The following is an 18,880-nucleotide window of genomic DNA, read 5'->3' as shown; positions in this document are numbered from 1 at the left end:
TGAGTGAGTGAGAGAGAGAGAGAGAGAAGGAAGGGATAGAGAGAGTGGTGAGACAGAGGTGGAGATAGATAGACAGCCACGTACAGAGAGGAGATGGAGAGAAAGAGACAGAGGTATGGGGAGACAGAGATGGGGTGGTGGTGGGAATAGAGGAGAAATATACAATATATAATATATGTGGAGACAGAGAAGAATGCAAAGAACCACCATGAGTAATAAGACAGAGAAATAGCGCAAGAGAGACAAAGAAGAAGAAAGAAAGGAGAAGAGAAGAGAAGATGGCTTTTCTGGAAAACAAATAATAAAATCAAACTCGCCTTCAAAAAGAACTTTCCAAATACATTACAATTCCTTGGCATTTTCCCCACAACAAAGACGACCTAATTCCTGATAGACAACACCATAAAAGATGTCTTTCAGCACAAGACACTGAAACGCCAGACTCCTTTCACTGCACAGTCCACGGGGGAATCACTCATAACTGCCTTGATAACTGACCTATTGGTCAGCGTGTGTGTGTGTGTGTGTGTGTGTGTGTGTGTGTGTGTGTGTGTGTGTGTGTGTGTGTGTGTGTGTGTGTGTGTGTGTACGATTGATTTATGGAATATCCCTGCATGATCATGTCTCTTTGATGGCGTGTGATCATCTAATTTATACGTCTCCCAGATCTCACAGAACAATACACTTCACAGAGCTTTATTAGCATGCTGAGAGATGTCTCTTGTATTGCCATAACAGATGCATAACAGCTCAACAGCAACTATCTTCATACACCACTATCTCTCTCCATCTCTTGCTCATTCTGTCTATCAATTCCTTTGTCTCTCTCTCTCTCTCTCTCTCTCTCTCTCTCTCTCTTTCTCCAAATTTCTGTCCGTCTCTCCGTCTCCCTCTCCAGGCCTCTCTCGCTCTTTCAATGTCTCTCCCTTCTCGACCTCCATCACTGCTCTCTCTCTCTCTCTCTCTCTCCCTCTCTCTCTGTCTGAAAACAATACAAAAGAGTCCAGTGGTCTTACAGCATATTTATAGTCAGATGTTGATTTAGATAACAGCCATTTCAGTGAAGTGCACACACAGCATAATGCTGACTGATTGGCTGGCTGGCTGCCATGAAACCACTGGTAACTGACTTAATGAATTGACTGACTGACTGACTGCCTACTAGACTGACTGAATGGAAAAGCAATTTGACTGGCTGGTTCGCTAACTGACGAATTGAATGTACAAACAGCCAACTGGTTAACTAACTGAATAGGAAGCTGATTGGCTGCTTGGCTGTCTGAACCACTGCTTGGCTGACCTCCTGACTGGCTGAGCAAATAGAGGGCCTGACACACTGATGCAAGATATTTTGTAATTTAACTGAAGTTTGTAGAAGTCCAAACTCTGCCAAGGAAAAGTGAATTGTCAAGGAAATGTTAACCTTACTGGAATGATCATTTGTGGGAGGAAATTAGCATGGCTGAAAAGAGTTCTAAATGTGATGGTAAGGACATGATGAAGCAACAGTTAAATGAATTAAACAAGCAGCTCTCTGCGTTAGATTTTACATGACATTCTTCTATATGCAGATATAGTCCTTGCAGAGACTGAAAATGAAATGCTGTTTGTGTATCGAGTTTTCACAAGTACTTAGGACTTACTTGAGACTATGTTTGATGTCTTGTCGTTGCCTCAGATATGCCTAAATTATAATAGGTGTAATGTCTAAGAGGATTGTGCTCATATTTGGTTTGACACTGATTGCCATGTGTCATGTGTAAGTTTATTGCATGTGTTCTTTCACTTTCAGTATGTCTCATGTTGTGTTTTATACATACATGCATGCCTGCTGCTGCATCAAACATAAATATGTACACAGGCAAACTCACACTGGATGCACAGGCCCATTCCCCAGACCACAAATAACACACACACACACACACACACACACACACACACACACACACACACACACACACACACACACACACACACACACACACACACACACACACACACACACACACACACACACACACACACACACACACACACACACACACACACACACACACACACACACACACACACACACACACACACACACCCCCCAGTAGTGATTTGTTCTGCCCTCTGTGGAATGTTGACCAAATGGCTTACATCCCTCTGCTGTCTCAGACACATTGAACCCCTCCCCCAACTCTCTCTCTCAAAGACCACAGACAGCCATACACACCTCTCTCAAAGACACTGAAAACACCACATACACACACTGACTCAATGTCTCAAAAGGACACGCACGCGCATTAAGAACCACAGACACATATTCTCACAGGTTGACAGACACACACACTTGAAGGACCACGGACACACACTCACACGTAACCTCAAAGATTGCCATGCTGAAGAACAACATATCCACACACACACGCAGAAAAATATGCTCTTCATACCAATCAGAGCTGATCTAATTAAAGTAAGTAAAGTTGTTATGCACACCACTGCCCCACTGTTCATGTACACACACACACACACACACACACACACACACACACATTGGAGGATAGTGCACATTCTCATTTCTATGAATAGAAGTAACATTGCACACTGCATTCATTCAGGTAACAGTGACGTAATGCAGAAAGACACAACTTAAATAGACTGATGGAAAGAACCATGTGATACAAATAACACACACACACACAACCTGGAAATTACAGTTCACATGAAGATTACGATCTTATTTCCATTACACATTAGACTCCCAATGAGCAAAATGCAATTCCGCCTCTCTCTCCCCCCACCGCTGTCTGCTTCACTCTCTCTCTCTCTCTCTCTGTTTGTTTAATTACAAAGAGAAAACAACATTTGATAAGTGATCTTCCAATGCAAGGTGATTATGTATTTCCTCAGTGCTTTAATAGCAGTGCTTTTAGGCCGGAGGTAAAAGGCCTCCCTTTCTCCATGTCGACTCTACAGTACAGTGAGAGGGCTGAGACAGCTCCATACAGATCAGTAAACGAAAGCTGTGTGTGTGTTGGAAACTGTGGCTCTTGCCAAAACTAAAAACACACACACACCTTTCACACGTACCTCTCTCTTTCATACTCCTCCTCTCTCTCTCTCCTTTACCTCTGCATCTCTCTCTCTCCTATATATATATATAGATATACACACACACTCTCATACATAACACTTAATCATTAAACACTGACTCTTGTACATATTTCCCAGGCCAGAATTCGGCGCCTGGGCACGTGTGAACGTGTGTGTGTGTGTGCTGTAACTACCCACTGGACACTAAGCGGCCATAAGACCACCACCGTTTAGATTTTTATCTCCTTCAGCAGTCTCTCAGTCACATTTTCCCAGGGGCTGTGTGTGTGTGTGTGTGTGTGTGTGTGTGTGTGTGTGTGTGTGTGTGTGTGTGTGTGTGTGTGTGTGTGTGTGTGTGTGTGTGTGTGTGTGTGTGTGCAGATGACTGTGCCCGGCTTTTCCATTCTCCCTCCTGTTGCGGTGAATACAGATGTCACCGACCTACAGTTACACTGCTGCTACTACCACTGAAAGTTCTCAATGAGTGGGCCAGAGAGAGAGAGAGAGAAACAGAGGGACGGGGGGAAGCAGAGAGGGGGGGGGGGGGGGGTGAGAGAGAGGGAGAACACAAGAAGTTGGAGGATACCTGCTTATACATAATCTCACACATCATGCGTTGTTGCACACAGGCTATATATTATAAACACACACTACCCCTACATACCGATAATTACTAGCATTTAACCCATTCAATTCGGGAACGCATCTGTGTCATCTTTAGATTTCTTTGGCTACTCAAAAATAGCAGATCTACAAGCTCATAGCGCTGCACCGAGTGCCGCGCTATGAGCTTGTAGATCTGCTATTTTTGAAAAATCTTAAAAATGTGAGCAAATCTTTGAATATATTTTCAAAGTGAATTTGTAACTCAAATCTTTGCTTCTGGGGGTCCCTGGAACAAAACGTTTTGAGATGGGGGTCCGCGGCCAAATACATATCTAAAATGTTTTCTAAATCCTAACAGTATGTACTGTATATCAGTGGTGCTTCAGCTTTTCCATGTCAAGGACCCCCCAAAATGATATGTATTTGGCTGTGGACCCCCCCCCCCCCCCATCTCAAAATATGTTGTTCCAGGGACCCCCCAGAAGATCGGAGTTAAAAATGTTAAAACACATATGTACATATTCAAAGCAATTGCACACATTGTCCACACTTTTTCAGAAAATAGCAGATCTACAAGCTCCAGCGCTATACGAGCTTGTATATCTGCTATTTTTGAATAGCCAAAGAAATCTTAAAATGACACAGATGCGTGTTCCTGATCTTAATGGATTCATTCAAAGTCAACCGTGGTACCACCACCACCACCAGCACACACACCCCTGCCGCGTGATACCGTGAGAACAGGGGGCCCGGTGGAGGAAGCGTGGCCCTCCGGTCAGCGGACTGCACAGAGGCGGAAACATTCGAGGCTGACCCCTCGTGTCAAGTCTGCACACCAACGGCTGGACGTCTTATCAGCTCCCCGCCGTGCGAGATTAAATAATAAATGACGTGGAAGACTACTTCCCCTGCAAGAAATAACAATGGGAGTACTATATGTGTGTGCATTAGAAATGCAGGATGTGTCCTTTCAACTATCACATGACTATTGTGTTCTATAGGGACTGGTTCATTGAGAAATAGGTCGATTTAAAAAAAGCCACTGTCAGTAATGTGTAAAGATATTTATCCATCAACTCCCATGCACATACCTATTCGATTCTGTCTGCTTTACAAGATGCTTGATTGTTTCAGTGCATTTGCCAGCATTATGCTACCATATTTAACCCATTAAGACCAGGAAAGAATCTGTGTCATTTGAGCTTGTAGATCTGGTATTTTTGAAAAATCCTGAACATTTTTGCAAATCTTTGAATATATATTTTTAAAAGATTACAATTTACATTTTTAACATTTGTAACTCAAATCTTTGCTTCTGGGGGTCCCTGGAAGTGAATATTTTGAGATGGGGGGGTCTGTGGCCATATACATATCATTTTGGGGGTCCTTGACATGAGAAAGTTTGAGAACCACTTATATAGAAACATACTTTTTTTTTTTAACTGTTAGGATTTAGAAGACATTTGTAGAATCGGGTTAACAGCACCCAATGTTGTCAGCTCACTTTTATCGTATAAATTCAAACTTAATTAAAAGAAATTACATTTTACCAAAGCAGTGATCAACCTTATTCAAAACAGTGATCAATCACCCTTTTTCGAAACTCACTGACAACACCTCTGAAGCTCTGACAGATTTCATTCCATTTGCTGAACATCTTGACTCAATGAATGGCCAAGGCCAGCCCAAGCAGCTACCATTACATCAGTGGCTTTTTTTTGTGCGCCTTTAATACTTGGGGACTGACTGACTGGACAATTGGATTAACATGTTGGCTGGACAGACAGTCCACAGTTGAATGAAGTGACTGGATTCTCTAGACTGTGTACAGTAACAAGACACTGACAGCTGACTTTACAGCAGTGGCGGAAAGTAACTAAGTATGTGTACTCAAGTACTGTACTTAAGTACAATTTCGAGGTTATTTGTACTTTACTGGAGTATTTCCAATACTTATACTTCTACTCCACTACATCTCAGAGGCAAATATTGTACTTTTTACTCCACTACAATTATTTGAAACCTTTAGTTACGAGTTACTTTGTAGATTTTTATTATTATCACAAAACATACATTAACCACTTCAGCCCTGAGCTTGTAGATCTGCCATTTTCAAAAGATTGCTATACATTTAAAAACTTGTGATATGGGACATTCTGCATAATGAGTACTTTCTACTTGTGTTACTTTAAGTACATTTTGATACATTTTGATTTTTAATACCGAACTTTTACTTGTAACAGAGCATTTCTACGTTGAGGTATTGGTACTTTAACAGTAAAAGTTACTTAAGTAAAAGTTTTACTTAGGTACAAACTACAAAATGTGAGTACTTCTTCAGCCACTGCTGACAGCTGACTCAACAGCATCCAAGGCAGCAGCAGCACAGCCCCGGATATGAGCTTTAGTCTCGGACAATAAGAACTTCTCACTCTTCGCGTCTCTCAAGATGCAGACGTGCTTTGCAGTCCAGTTTTTAGGGGAAAGTTCCTCTCGGGCTTATAGTTATACAGAGGGTTTTTTTTTGTCGTCACTTTTTCAGCATGAACACAAAACACTTAGCTAATACGACAGTCAAAAAGTGACCAGCAGTGGCCACGCAAACTGAAAGATATGCAAGAATGCAGAACACAATCCACATTGTGTTCTGCAGAATCAGAGACGTTGCAAACCGTTGCAAACACACGCCACCTCACACAATAACACGCACACACGCACACACACACACACACACACACACACACACACAGCGCGAAGAAGAACAAAAAAAAACACTCACTTTAGTGATGATGAGGGGCTCTCCGTGCTCCAGACCCCCTTTCAGGGTGAACCCCCACGGCGCGCCCCCGACCAACTGGACCTGGACGTGGATGAAAGACACGAGCTGCTCCACCGTCTCCATGCTCTGTGGAACTGTCTGGAACCTGAAACCCGGGATTCAGTGCGTGGTGCCGGCTGGTCCGTGGGTCTCGCTCCTCCACCGGCTCTCCATCACATCACCACGGCTGAGAACTAAGTGGGTGAGAGAGGGAAGGAACTGGAAGGAGTGTGTGTGTGTGTGTGTGTGTGTGTGTGTGTGTCAGTGAGAGAGAGGGGGAGGGCAAAAAAAAAAGAAAGACTTTGCACGCGTTCCAAAAACTTCCAAAGTGAGGGAAGCCTGTCCCACTCTGTGTTGGAACGGCCGGGTGTGAGTGGCAGCCGCGCCAGCCAATGGCAGAGAGGCGTGGCTCCGTGTTGTCCAATGGGAAGTGCCCAGAGGGCGGGACCAGGGAGTATCAACCGCTACATTGTATCAGCACAGCAGCAGCGGCAACATGAGCGACAGTGTTGCCATGTCCGCTTAATATAAGCGACTTTGGGTTTGTTTTTTCTGTGTAGTTGCTTGAAAATATTGGTGGTTGCAGTTTTTCGGGCTTGTTTGTAAAGTGTTGTTGCTTATTTGGGCTTGTTTCCTAATGTTATTTAAACCAGTGTTTCTTAAACATTTTCATGTCAAGGACCCCCAAATCAATATGTATTTATTTGTCTGCAGACCCCTATCTGAAAATATTTTATGCCAGGGACCCCATACAAGATTTGCGTTGTTAAAATGTTTAAAACTTTATTTTTATTGTTTGAAAATAGCAGATCTACAAGCTCACAATGCGTCGTGATGCGATGACTAGTGAGCTTGTACTGTAGATCGGCTATTTTCAATATAAAGTGCTCATATGGCCTAGTGCCCTTGTTGCTTCTTATGGGCTTGTTTTCATAGACCTGTTTGATTATTTCTCTCACAAGATCTGGCAACACTGCATGAGCGACACATAATTGTAACAACATAGAGTCACCGTTCATTAGAAACACGAAACCTGCTACTTTGTTGCACAAAAACTACTGCATACTGTTACTGTTATCAGTGTAATTTCACGCACCGATGCTTTCTGCCCTTCTTCCACAATAGCTATTATTTGGACTAACTTTAACAATATACTATTCAGCCTGCGTGCCAAGCAGTGGTGGAAAAAGTACTTAAATCTTTTACTTAAGTAAAAGTATCAATACTGCAATGTAGAAATACTCTGTTACAAGTAAAAGTCCGGAATAAAACATTTACTTGCGTAACAGTACAAAAGTGTTGGTATTAAAATGTACTTTAAGCACCAAAAGTAGAAAGTACTCATTATGCAGAATGTCCCATTTCACAAGTTCTAAAATGTATACAAATCTTTTGAAAATAGCAGATCTACAAGCTAACAATGCTTGGCGATTTGAGCATTGTGAGCTTGTAGCTGGCTATTTTCAAATGGCCGAAATGTAAATAGGGCTGAAGTGGATAATGTATGTTTTGTAATAATAATCAAAAAGTAAGTACAAGTATAATATTTGCATCTGAGATGTAGTGGAGTACAAGTAAAAGTACAGATTTTTTTAAATACTCCAGTAAAGTAAAAAATACTCAAATGTGTACTTACAGTATAGGACATGTACTTAGTTACTTTCCACCACTGGTTCCAAGCCTAAAGCTAGTGGTTCTTAAACTTGAATTCATTTATTTCAAGGACCCCGACTTTGGTATGCATTAGGCCACAGAACCCCATAACTCTGAAAGTGTAAATGGAACCAAATGGACCCGCAACCCGCAAGGGTCCATTTGGTTCAATTTGTATAGTATACAGACCTTTATGGGTCCATTTGGTATGGGGATCCCCTGGAACCCCCTCAAAGACCCCTGGGGTCCCTGGACCCCAGTTTGAGAACCACTTGCCTAAGCCAATTGGCAGTGGTTCTCAAACATTTTCAAATGGGGGGGTCCAATTTGACCCCCAAATTGCGATTGTTGCCAGGGATCCCCATGAGAGAAGATTTGTCAAAAACTTTCCAAAACAGCAGATCTATAGCTTGTAGATAGGCTGTTTTCCAATAGCCGACACATAACATGGTTTGTTATACATAACAGTGTTTAAAATAGCCAAACTGTTCCTCATTTTGCTGAGGATCCCCTGGAACCAGTGGCCTAGTGTTGTACAATGAGACATTAATAGCCTGATCTCACAGTTTGGTGAGCAGATATGATGTGTGTCTGTGCTGACTGCATATACCGTACATACAGTTCTGTTCTTTAGGCCAAGAATAATATTTGACAACACATAACCTACATTTCTGCATGAGGCCCCATACCAGTCGACCTGTTCCGACACTTTGCGAACGTTCACAGACAGTGGAATGCACAACATTGTTTCATTATTTTTATTTGGTTTAGAAGTAAACACAAATATATTAATGTTATTTTAATAAAACATTTCAATGCTATGTACAGCCAGCAGCAGTCATTGCTGTCAAAGTTTTCCTCAACAACGTAATGTAAAAAGTGAAATATCAAATAACTTAATAGATGCAAAGTAAGTATTGTGGTGTTTTTCCATCATGTATTTATCCTGCTTGATGTCCGTATCGCACAGTGAAGACAAAAAAGTAGCCTAAATATCACAATGTACTTGTTTGGACAAAGAATACAGTTTCAATTTACTGTTACTTTAACTTTAATCTCCCCTTGTGTTCTTAAGGACAGTACCATCAAGTCCAAATCCTTAGCATTTATTGTGCTTGGTGAATTTAATGTTTCTGATTCACAACTGTTTATATTTGGATGTTTTGTTGACATGTTCATGCCCACAGCAGTGCATTATGTATTTGCTCTCTATTATAGGCCGTACTTTTCCCACACACTCTCTCTCTTTCTCTCACTAGACAATGGTTGTGATTGTACATAATAACTGTTGTTGAGTGCTACAACAGAAAGAGACACTTAAACTCTTTCCCCCTGTGTGTGTGTGTGTGTGTGTGTGTGTGTGTGTGTGTGTGTGTGTGTGTGTGTGTGTGTGTGTGTGTGTGTGTGTGTGTGTGTGTGTGTGTGTGTGTGTGTGTGTGTGTGTGTGTGCGTGCGTGCGTGCGTGCGTGCGTGCGTGCGTGCGTGCGTGCGTGCGTGCGTGCGTGCGTGCGTGCGTGCGTGCGTGCGTGCGTTGTAAGAGAGTCATATGATGAATGAGACTGAGATGCTTGTACTTGTACATGCCCAGGCAAAATACCTCTTGTTTGGACCTCAAGAACGGTCAGTCAGCTGAAGATGATGATGCCTTCCTAAGTGCAAATTGTATAAGTGAAACAAACAAACAACAACAACAACCAAATGCATTGAAACCTCCAAATAAGTCCAAAGTGGTATCATATGGACTAAAACAGTTCAAACATTTAAACCATGGGGTGGGTGTTGTGGTAAGTGATCCATGACGCTTTAGGTATTAAGATGTGTTTTATACATGACACTGCCAACAATGCAGGCCCTTGTTTTCAAGTGCTCTCTAATGCACAGAGCTTACCTGCTTTCATTCCTGCTCGCATTCCTGGCAAGAAGATTTAACTGCATGCCCCGGGGGCATAACGGGGCAATAAATAGGCCTACTGTCTGTCCCCATCTTCGTGTACATTCCTCAGTGTAAGACCACCACAGGCTGAGGAGCCACCTGTATCCCTGCAACGCAGGACCACCAGTATATTAAATGATTAAAACCAGTTTTTCATTGAGGAGCCCTGTCATTCCTTAGGAATCTCCCCCTGGTGTGTGTGTGTGTGTGTGGGGGGGGGGGGGGGTACACACACACACACACACACACACACACACACACACACACACACACACACGTGTGGTTAGATGTACTGGATCTTCGGGTCATGTGGGAATATAAACACTAAATCTCTTGCAGAACATCCCAGGATTCTTCTGATATCTAAATAAATATTAATTATTTCCATACTTGTTGTGACACTGCAGTGGTACGCATACCATGGTGAGCAAAACATTTAAAGATTATTCTTTTGTTTACATGCAAATAAATACCATGTTACAGACCTTAAATCCTGGTCTAAAATGTATTGAAATGCATGGTTTCTTTGTCTAGCCTTGTGTCTTATTTGTAGTTGTACAATAGGTATTTATATTGTTTTGTATTGTTTTGTACAATACTATGCAAAAACATCATATAAGAGAGTAGTAATAAAAAATAAAAAATATGTACAGTAAACAGTTGGGGGTGGGGGGGGGGGGGGCACCTGTGAGTGCGGTTTTGAAGGAGAGTAAAGGATTCACACTTTTTTATGACTGTTGGTAGGGCATTCCACATTTTGGTGGCATAGCAGTAGAACGAATTTAACCCCTTGTTTTAGCAAAATCTGGGTTGAACGTGATTTGTGGAGCTCCCTCTGGTGTTGTGATTGTGGACGTCTTTGAAGTAGTTCGACAGGTACATGGGTGTCTTTGTGTTTGTGGTGTAGTGTATCTTGTAGAAGACCAGTCACCAGGGGGCCCATTGCAAATGGTTCTACTCTGTCCTCTACCCTGAGCCATCCCACCCTAGCAAAATGAGTAATTGGTAATGGTAATTGGAAGCTATCAAGCTAATTTGCAGGAAGTTGATTATTGTGTAAAATGGCTCAGCTGGTTGATCGCGATTTAGATGCTCAGGTGATCGGATGATCGTCTCTAGATGAGATCACGCCCTCGGCACCACATCCCACTATGGCCGCCCCTGTAGGCTAGCCTTGTGGTGGAGTGGAGCTCACTAGCACCGGAGGATTTTAATATGAGGGCCCCTGTATTGAATGTCTTGTCGTGTATCGTGTCGTTGATGTTGTTGGCCCAGGTGGTCGTGGCCTCGCCGCGCAACGTCCGTCGACAACACTTCAAAAGACACAAAGGTCTGCATCATCTGCCGTTAACGGCCGAGCAGCAAGCGGACCAGAACCTCCAGTTCATGCTCAGTCTGTACCGCAGCGCCGCCGGGCCGGACGGCAGGCCCAAGAGGCATCGCATGTTCGGCTCCAACACGGTGCAGCTGCTGAGACCCGCGGCGTCCTCTGTGGACTACCTGTTGGCGTCTAAAGGTGAGCGGCCATAGGAGTTCATAGCCCTGATATGACAGTCACGGACGAACTTGTACCTGGTGTTTGCACTTTCTCCATTTACGGCCCGTACATCGACATAAACGTTCAGATGTCAAATATAAAGTGCTTACCCCATGGCCACGGATGTTACAATTATGTACGGCTCCTCGGAAGTACCCGTATCTTCCGTATTGTCCAATAAAGAGCATTTTAATCCGATCGGCGGCCATTTTCTCATAGTTATAATGTATCAGAGTGCAATACACCTCCCAACCGATATGGTCGCGTAATTGAAAGCGTATGGAAAAAATGCAAAGAAAATGGCCACCAATCGTAATAAAATGATTTTTATTGAACAATACAGAAAATACGGGTACTTCTGAGGGCCCGTACATAATTGTAACATCCGTGGCCATGGGGTAAGCACTTTATATTTGAAATTCTAACGTTTATGTAGATGTACGGGCCGTAAATGGAAAAAATGCAAACACCAGGTTGAAGTTCATCCATGACTGCCATGATATGATAGTTATGTTTCAGGGCTAAGCTAGTAGACTAGACTTATTAAGTAACTATTAACTTCACATCCACATTTCAAGTTCATTGACGCCTCCTGATAATGTTAATGTCCGTCAAACTTTTAAGCTCGTGATAATGCAATGCATTGTAGAAATAATTAGGCTGATAAATTGCTTTGAGGAATTTTGGAGTGAACCTTAAGCCACATCGACTAATTTAATTTCAGTACAACTGTGTGTGTGTGTGTGTGTGTGTGTGTGTGTGTTGTTGCTGTATTGTTTATTGGATTATTGGATTGTTTATTGGATCTTGTTTAGTCGATTCACTTATTTGTTTTAGCTCATGCTCATTTGATTTAGCTATTTTGTCTCATCTGTTTAAGGAAATAGGTAGCTGATATATTGCACTTTTACCTTAGCGCTAGGTATACTCTTGGTTGCTTGTTTTTGCAGATAATGCACTAAAGACTTCTGGTGATTAGTAGTTTTCGTTCCCTACCTATGTTGAATACACTTATTGTAAGTCGCTTTGGATAAAAGCGTCTGCTAAATGACTGTAATGTAATGTAATGTAATGTAATGTGTGTGTGTGTGTGTGTGTGTGTGTGTGTGTGTGTCAGAATTTTGCTGTGAAAGATGAAGATAATGAATTTCTTTGAACAAATACTGAAACACAAATTCTAAATAGTTGAAAGTGAAGCATTTTCTTCTAGATACCTTTATCCCTCAGAGTTACTTCAAGGGGGCCGCCAAATCGTTGTGTGATAGGACCACTTGAACCCCACTGAGCATCCCTATTCTGGGGAGAACTTTAGCCAAAAATAGCAGATCTACAAGCTCACAACGCAAGGCGTAGATCAGCTATTTTTGGCAAAGAGGTTTGTTGTAGAGTAGAGGTGGAAAAAGAGCAGACTAAGTACAGAGTGAAAGGTCAAGTTTACTAAGTATTGATGGTAATAGAGTTGATAAAGGGTCGTAAATCCTGCTCTATCTTAATTAAAACTATTTGTAGTTAAAGGAGGAGTTCACCCAAAAAATTACTTATTTTCTATCAATTGCATACCCTATGAAGCCTTGAATCCATGGATTATTTTTTGTTTTTGTGGCATTCCTAAGCTAATAATTTGATTCCCGTCTCCTACCGGCTAATGTATCCGGTAGGAGACACAAAGTAGATTATTTGTGTCTCCTACCGGAAATACACACGGTCATCAAATTATTGTCTTAGGAATGCCACAAAAACAAAAATAAATCCATGAAATCAAGGCTTCATGGGGTGTGTAATTGATAGAAAATAAGTCATTTTTTGGGTGAACTCCTCCTTTAAACCGCTGAAAACCCAGTGTAAAAAGGATGAGACGAAATCAAAGGCAGACACAGGCCGGTTCTCAAATTAAAAGGTTGACATTGTATTAAGAGAAAGAATCCATCCACGAGGCACCGTACAGCAAAAATATCTCTCTGATATTACAAATACAGGCAATAGTATTTATACACAAGTTGGAGTCCGGACATCAGATATAAGGTGGATCCTAACGATTGGTTAAGACCCTCAGACGTCAGATCATATCTGATGAGCTGTCAGGCATCAGGGTGTCATCATAATAAGTTGTTGTTCATCTTATAGTGTCCTTGTGTACAACTTTTGGTTCCATAAACAAGTTATTCTTTCGATATCATAGGACATGTAGCAGGTTTATCTGAGACAGGGTGACAGCTGACAGAGTAAATTAGTGACAATATCCCGGTCATACAGGTCATCTTACACAGATACAGGTAATTTGACATTTAATCACAAAGCGTTGACCAAGACATGTTTTACTGATTGGGAACATATGGAGCCGGCACCAGATAGCAAATATGGAGCCAGCTACATGGCCTTGGTAGGGAAAGTATAGTAGAGTTACAAAAAGCATCTTTAAAACACTGAAGTACAGGCCCAAAAAGACATCACTATATTAATTTGACTGGTTAGATCGATAGTTCTAGATCATATCAATCTGGTCCACAAAACATATATATTTTTAACTCCATCAGATGGTTTAAGTGGTTAAATGTCTGAAAATACACATTAACATCAATCCAACACTTATTATAGTGCTGTCAAACAAGTCTATGAAGCTATCAATGAAATCTATGAAAAAGTTTATCCTGCAACACAATTTTATACAATATGTAGTCTCCATAACCTCCATAAATGCAAGGCTTCATGGGGTGTGTAATTGATTGAAAATACGTTAATACGTTTGGGGTGAACTAAGTATTAGCTCTATTGATATCTAAGTCCTCCATAAAGAGCTGGCTGAATAGCAGATGGACCTAATAATTTACTCTAGCCGCAGCAGGTTTCGCATGTAGTTGTTGTTCTAGTTTTTATATTTGACAAAATGTTATATGCATTTCATTTAATGTAATGTTTATATTTGCTTTTGTATTGCTCTTATTGTATTACTCCCTCTGCAACCTCCCCATGTGGCATGCATATGCATAATTGTAATTGTTAAATCTATCCTTTTGGACAGTTGTGTGTTTTGTACATATCGTTGCTGTTGGGCAGAAACATTCTATCTCCATATTTAAACCTTTTTTTTTTTTTTGTAAAAACGAATGCCCTACTTTGTCGTATGAGTGCCACTCAAAAGTACCAGAAATAGCCCATCTACAAGCTCACAACCTGTCATAGAGCTTTTAGATCTGCTATTCTTGCTTATTTTTCAACAATGTTGAAAGTGGTTAAAGGCAGGGTAAGTGATTTTCTTTGGTTAAAATAAGTGTTAAATAGCTCTTTATTCTGATAGTACTCATTGCTATAAAGTGTTTGTTCAGTAAAAGGAGTCTCCTTGTCTCTCCAGCTCTTTATAAAACAGAAAATGCATTTTCGTTTCAGTTTCATTTCCAATTTTATCCAATCAGGATAGAGAACTCAATCAGGATATAGATTAAACAAGTGAAATTGGAAGTGATGACAATAAGAAATGAGCAGGCACAATTGGAACTGGAACACTATAAAAATTAAGCTTAAAAATGGGTACTACTCTGATTGGCTGAGATTTTGACACCTACCGGAAAATGTATTTTCTGTTTATTAAAGAGCTGGAGAGACGTGGAGACTCCTGTTACTGAATAAACACTCTATAGCAATGATTACTATCAGAATATAGTGCTACCTTTAAGTCTGTCTGTTTTTTAAATAGTGACTACAATAATTATGGATCCTTTGGAACACAGGTTATTTTCTTTCCCATTACCTGGAAAGTAACTATTTTGGACATACAAGGTGCCAACAGTGACAATATGATCATTGTCATTAACCACTTAAACCCCAGCATCCATATTCAGGGGGAAACATTCTCAGAAAATAGCACATCCACAAGCTTGAGCTTGTTGATCGGCCATGTTCAGCGATTTTATATTTAGTGTTGCAGAGCGATAACACACGAGTAACTATAGGTATAGAGCCTTGAGGGACTCCGGTCAATCGGATTTAAGTGGTTAAAGATGTCATGTCAAACTCTCCTAATCCCTCTCTCACTCTCCTCTTCTGTGTGTGTGTGCGTCTCTCGCCCCCAGACCACCAGTACACATTCACAGTGGAGTACAACATCGACGGCGTCCCCTTGGAGCAGCTGGTCAGAGCTTCGTTTGTCCACCTCCGCTCGCCTCCCGAGTCCGACGCCACCCAGGGCGGCCCGGCGGCGCTCCGCTGCCGGGCTCAAATCACTTCGCTGGGCGAGGAGAGCCGGAAGTCGACGACGCCCCTGCGCAGGAAGCTAGTCACCCTGGAGCCCCACGACCGGTGGACGGAGACGGACATCACGGCCCACGTCAGCGGGCACATCCTCCAGGACGAGAGCAAGGGGGCCCAGGGCCATCACTTGACCCTCACGGCCCAGTATTGGTGCACGGAACCCGGGCACGTCGGAGGGCCACACCCCGCCTCCTGGTGGCGGCCGCTCAACTCTGGAGGCAGATACGGCACTCCGGTCAGGGCGTCAAGGGAGAGGAGCAACCACCTGGAAGTCCCTTCTCTCCTTCTCTACCTGGAGGAGGATCAGGATGTGGACGAGTGGATGGAAGAGCTGCTAGGGATGGAGGTGGAGAACGACGAGGCTGGGGTGCGGGAGCCGTCGCTCCTTCGCCCCTCCAACCACCGCTACCGCCGCTCCAAAGACTCAAAGACTAACTCCTCCTCATCATCGTCATCATCAACATCATCCTCAGGCCCCAACCGTCCCTCTCCAGATATGCTCAAAGGTGCTTCTTCGCCATCATCCTCCTCATCCTCTGTCGACCGCAAAGGCTCCACCACGCGCAAAGCAAGCGCGCCGGCGGGCCGCTGCAAGCTGCACTCGTTCCGCCTGTCGTTCAAGGAGCTGGACTGGGGCCACTACTTCATCGCGCCGCCCATCTACAACCCGCGCTTCTGCCGCGGCGACTGCCCGCGCATCCTCCACTACGGCTACCACTCGCCCAACCACGCCATCGTGCAGACGGTCATCAAGGAGCTGGAGGTGGGCGACGTGCCGGCGCCGTCCTGCGTCCCGTACAAGTACATGCCCATGAGCGTGCTGGTGGTGCACAAGCGCAAGGTGGAGTACCGCGAGCTGGAGGACATGGTGGCGGAGTCTTGCACGTGTAGGTAGGGTCTCTCTCTCTCTGTTCTCCGTGTAGGGCTGGGTGATATGACTTCTATTTGATAAAACTGAACGATTACTTGATAAAATTGCAAAAATTGCAGATCTACAAGCTCGTAGATTGTAGATCGGCTATTGTCACAATTTTTGTACGCCACGACAATTATGCTTGGTACAACAAAGTATAATTTAGGGTTAGGTGGTTAATCAGACTAATCAATATTATTACAAAAAATCTATTAGAAGTGTTTGATGTTGATTCATTAATATAAGCAATTAAAATTGATTATCAGACTCGATGAATTTCCCAGCCCCATCTCTGAGGCTTTCAAAACTTTGTGTTGCACTTTCAAATCTCTCACACACACACACAACGTGCAACAGTTGGAGTTTTAAATGAATTTACTTGTGAACTTGAAGTGTACAGTTTCAAACAATAGCCGGCATGTTCTGTGGTGTCCTGTGTCATTGTTTTGGGTGTGAGAGTGAATGAAAGCAACCTCCTGCACGTGAAATGACAGCCTGTGACGTTCGTGCACTTAAGAAAATTAACAAAACCAACACTTCTTGGCTCAGCTAGGAGGCAGGGATTCTCACTCACACCATGCTGAATGTAATTCTACCTCGAGCTTGCCAGCGCTAGCTAATGGGGTGGAGAAATGGATTATTTGTCTGGCGATGCCTACAGTGTTGCAATAACTAGGCTTAACGGAAGTGGGGCATTTGCTTTGTCTTCATCAGGAACGCATGGATTGAGAAACTCTTTTTTTTTAGCAGCTACCTCATGAGTTCTGTGTTTGTATGTTAATGTTTGTGTGTGTTAGTACTCTGTACATATACTGTCTGTATCTGTTGAGGTTTGTCTGTCTTTGACGTTTTAAAGCGTTGCCTATTCTCAGTGTGGGCTGTGATTCGGAAACATCTGCACAAGGAACAAGCAGCTAAGCCTAACATGCAGTATAAAAGTTGGGGTCAACACTAAGCACAAAAAGACAAAAAAACGAGTGCAATTTAGTGGTCTGACTCAAGGACAAAGAGAATGAAAAGGCGCGATCACAGCCTGTCTTGATTGTGAAAAAGAAAAGTATTGTAAGTGGAAAAATGTATAAAAGAAAAGTATTGTAGTTTATTCTGTGAATTAAATTGAAAAGGCTAATAGAATAAAAAGGAATGTTTTCTAAAAGCCTATTTGTTGTTTATGACAAGAACGGTAAATTAGTGTTAATGTTCTGAGTGGGAAAAAATCAGTTTATGCTCTTCCATATTCCAGATATTGGTGCTTTGGATGTAGTACTGCTTTCTGGCCAACAGATGGCACCCCTGGATTATAACTAAAATCTGCCGTCTTTTAAAAGAATTGCCTCACACATGCAGTATAAACCAATGGTTCCAATGGAGTCCGGAGACTCCCGGGTGTCCATGGGGGGTTCCAGGGGGTCCCCAGCAAAAGAAGTTAATGTAGCATCACAATCACTTAAACCACTTTATCCATTTATATGTTGGCTATTCAAAAAGGGCAAATCTACAAGCTTGTAGATCAGCTATTTTTGAAAATCTTTGTTTTGGAACATTTTGAATAATTTTGATTTTTCTTAACACAAATATTCTCTGATGGGGGTCCCTGGTACAAAACCTTTTCAGATGGGGCTCCGCGACCAAATACATATCAATTTGGGGGTCCTTGACAACCACTGGTATAAACGGCCCTTGAATCAAGGTTTTTATATGTTCAACCTCACGCATATGCACATTGTATCTTTAGTAGCCTGATAAAATTCATGTAATGGAGCCTTTCACAGCAGGCATGTTGATGTGTTGTATGTAACCTATGTAAGGGGACCGTGTTTTTCGATTACTTTTTTAAGATTTTAAGAATTAAGATTTTCAACTGGTGAACGTGGCGAGTGGGGCCGCAGTCGGAGGCTAGTAGCACGGCTAAAACTGGAGGTAAAAAGCAGCTTGCCACCACCTTGGCTTTGCCATCGGTGTTGGTGTGAAACAGCATCTGGTGTTTAACCATCTTTCTCTATAATTATAAAAATGTATGCCACTATATAAATCCAAAAACAAGTGATTCTCTTCATTTGCCTGAGAAATAATGGCCGCCATGACACAATAACCTAA

General features: G+C 42.4%; 2 protein-coding genes across 2 annotated transcripts in view; one reads left to right on the top strand and one right to left on the bottom strand.

Annotated features, from left to right (window-relative positions):
- Positions 1 to 6,686, bottom strand: part of shroom4 (shroom family member 4) — a 92,989-nt gene extending 86,303 nt beyond the window's left edge. The window contains exon 1 of the mRNA XM_080452136.1: positions 6,464 to 6,686. Within this exon, the coding sequence (XP_080308262.1) occupies positions 6,464 to 6,586 (123 nt within the window). The 5' untranslated portion in view covers positions 6,587 to 6,686. The remainder of the gene's footprint in view (positions 1 to 6,463) is intronic.
- Positions 6,687 to 11,149: 4,463 nt separating this feature from the next.
- bmp15 (bone morphogenetic protein 15) lies at positions 11,150 to 16,765 on the top strand (the record flags this gene model as incomplete). The annotated part of the gene is made up of 3 exons (XM_080450807.1): positions 11,150 to 11,185; positions 11,364 to 11,604; positions 15,693 to 16,765. The coding sequence occupies 3 exons, from the start codon at positions 11,150 to 11,152 to the stop codon at positions 16,763 to 16,765; spliced, it is 1,350 nt and encodes a 449-aa protein (XP_080306933.1).
- Between the last annotated feature and the right edge of the window lie 2,115 nt (positions 16,766 to 18,880).

The sequence above is a fragment of the Gymnoscopelus braueri genome (assembly GCF_963280865.1).
Source record: "Gymnoscopelus braueri genome assembly, chromosome: 15".
Lineage (NCBI taxonomy): Eukaryota > Metazoa > Chordata > Actinopteri > Myctophiformes > Myctophidae > Gymnoscopelus > Gymnoscopelus braueri.
Note: the sequence above shows the minus strand (reverse complement) of the source record. Positions and strands in the feature narration are given on the sequence as shown.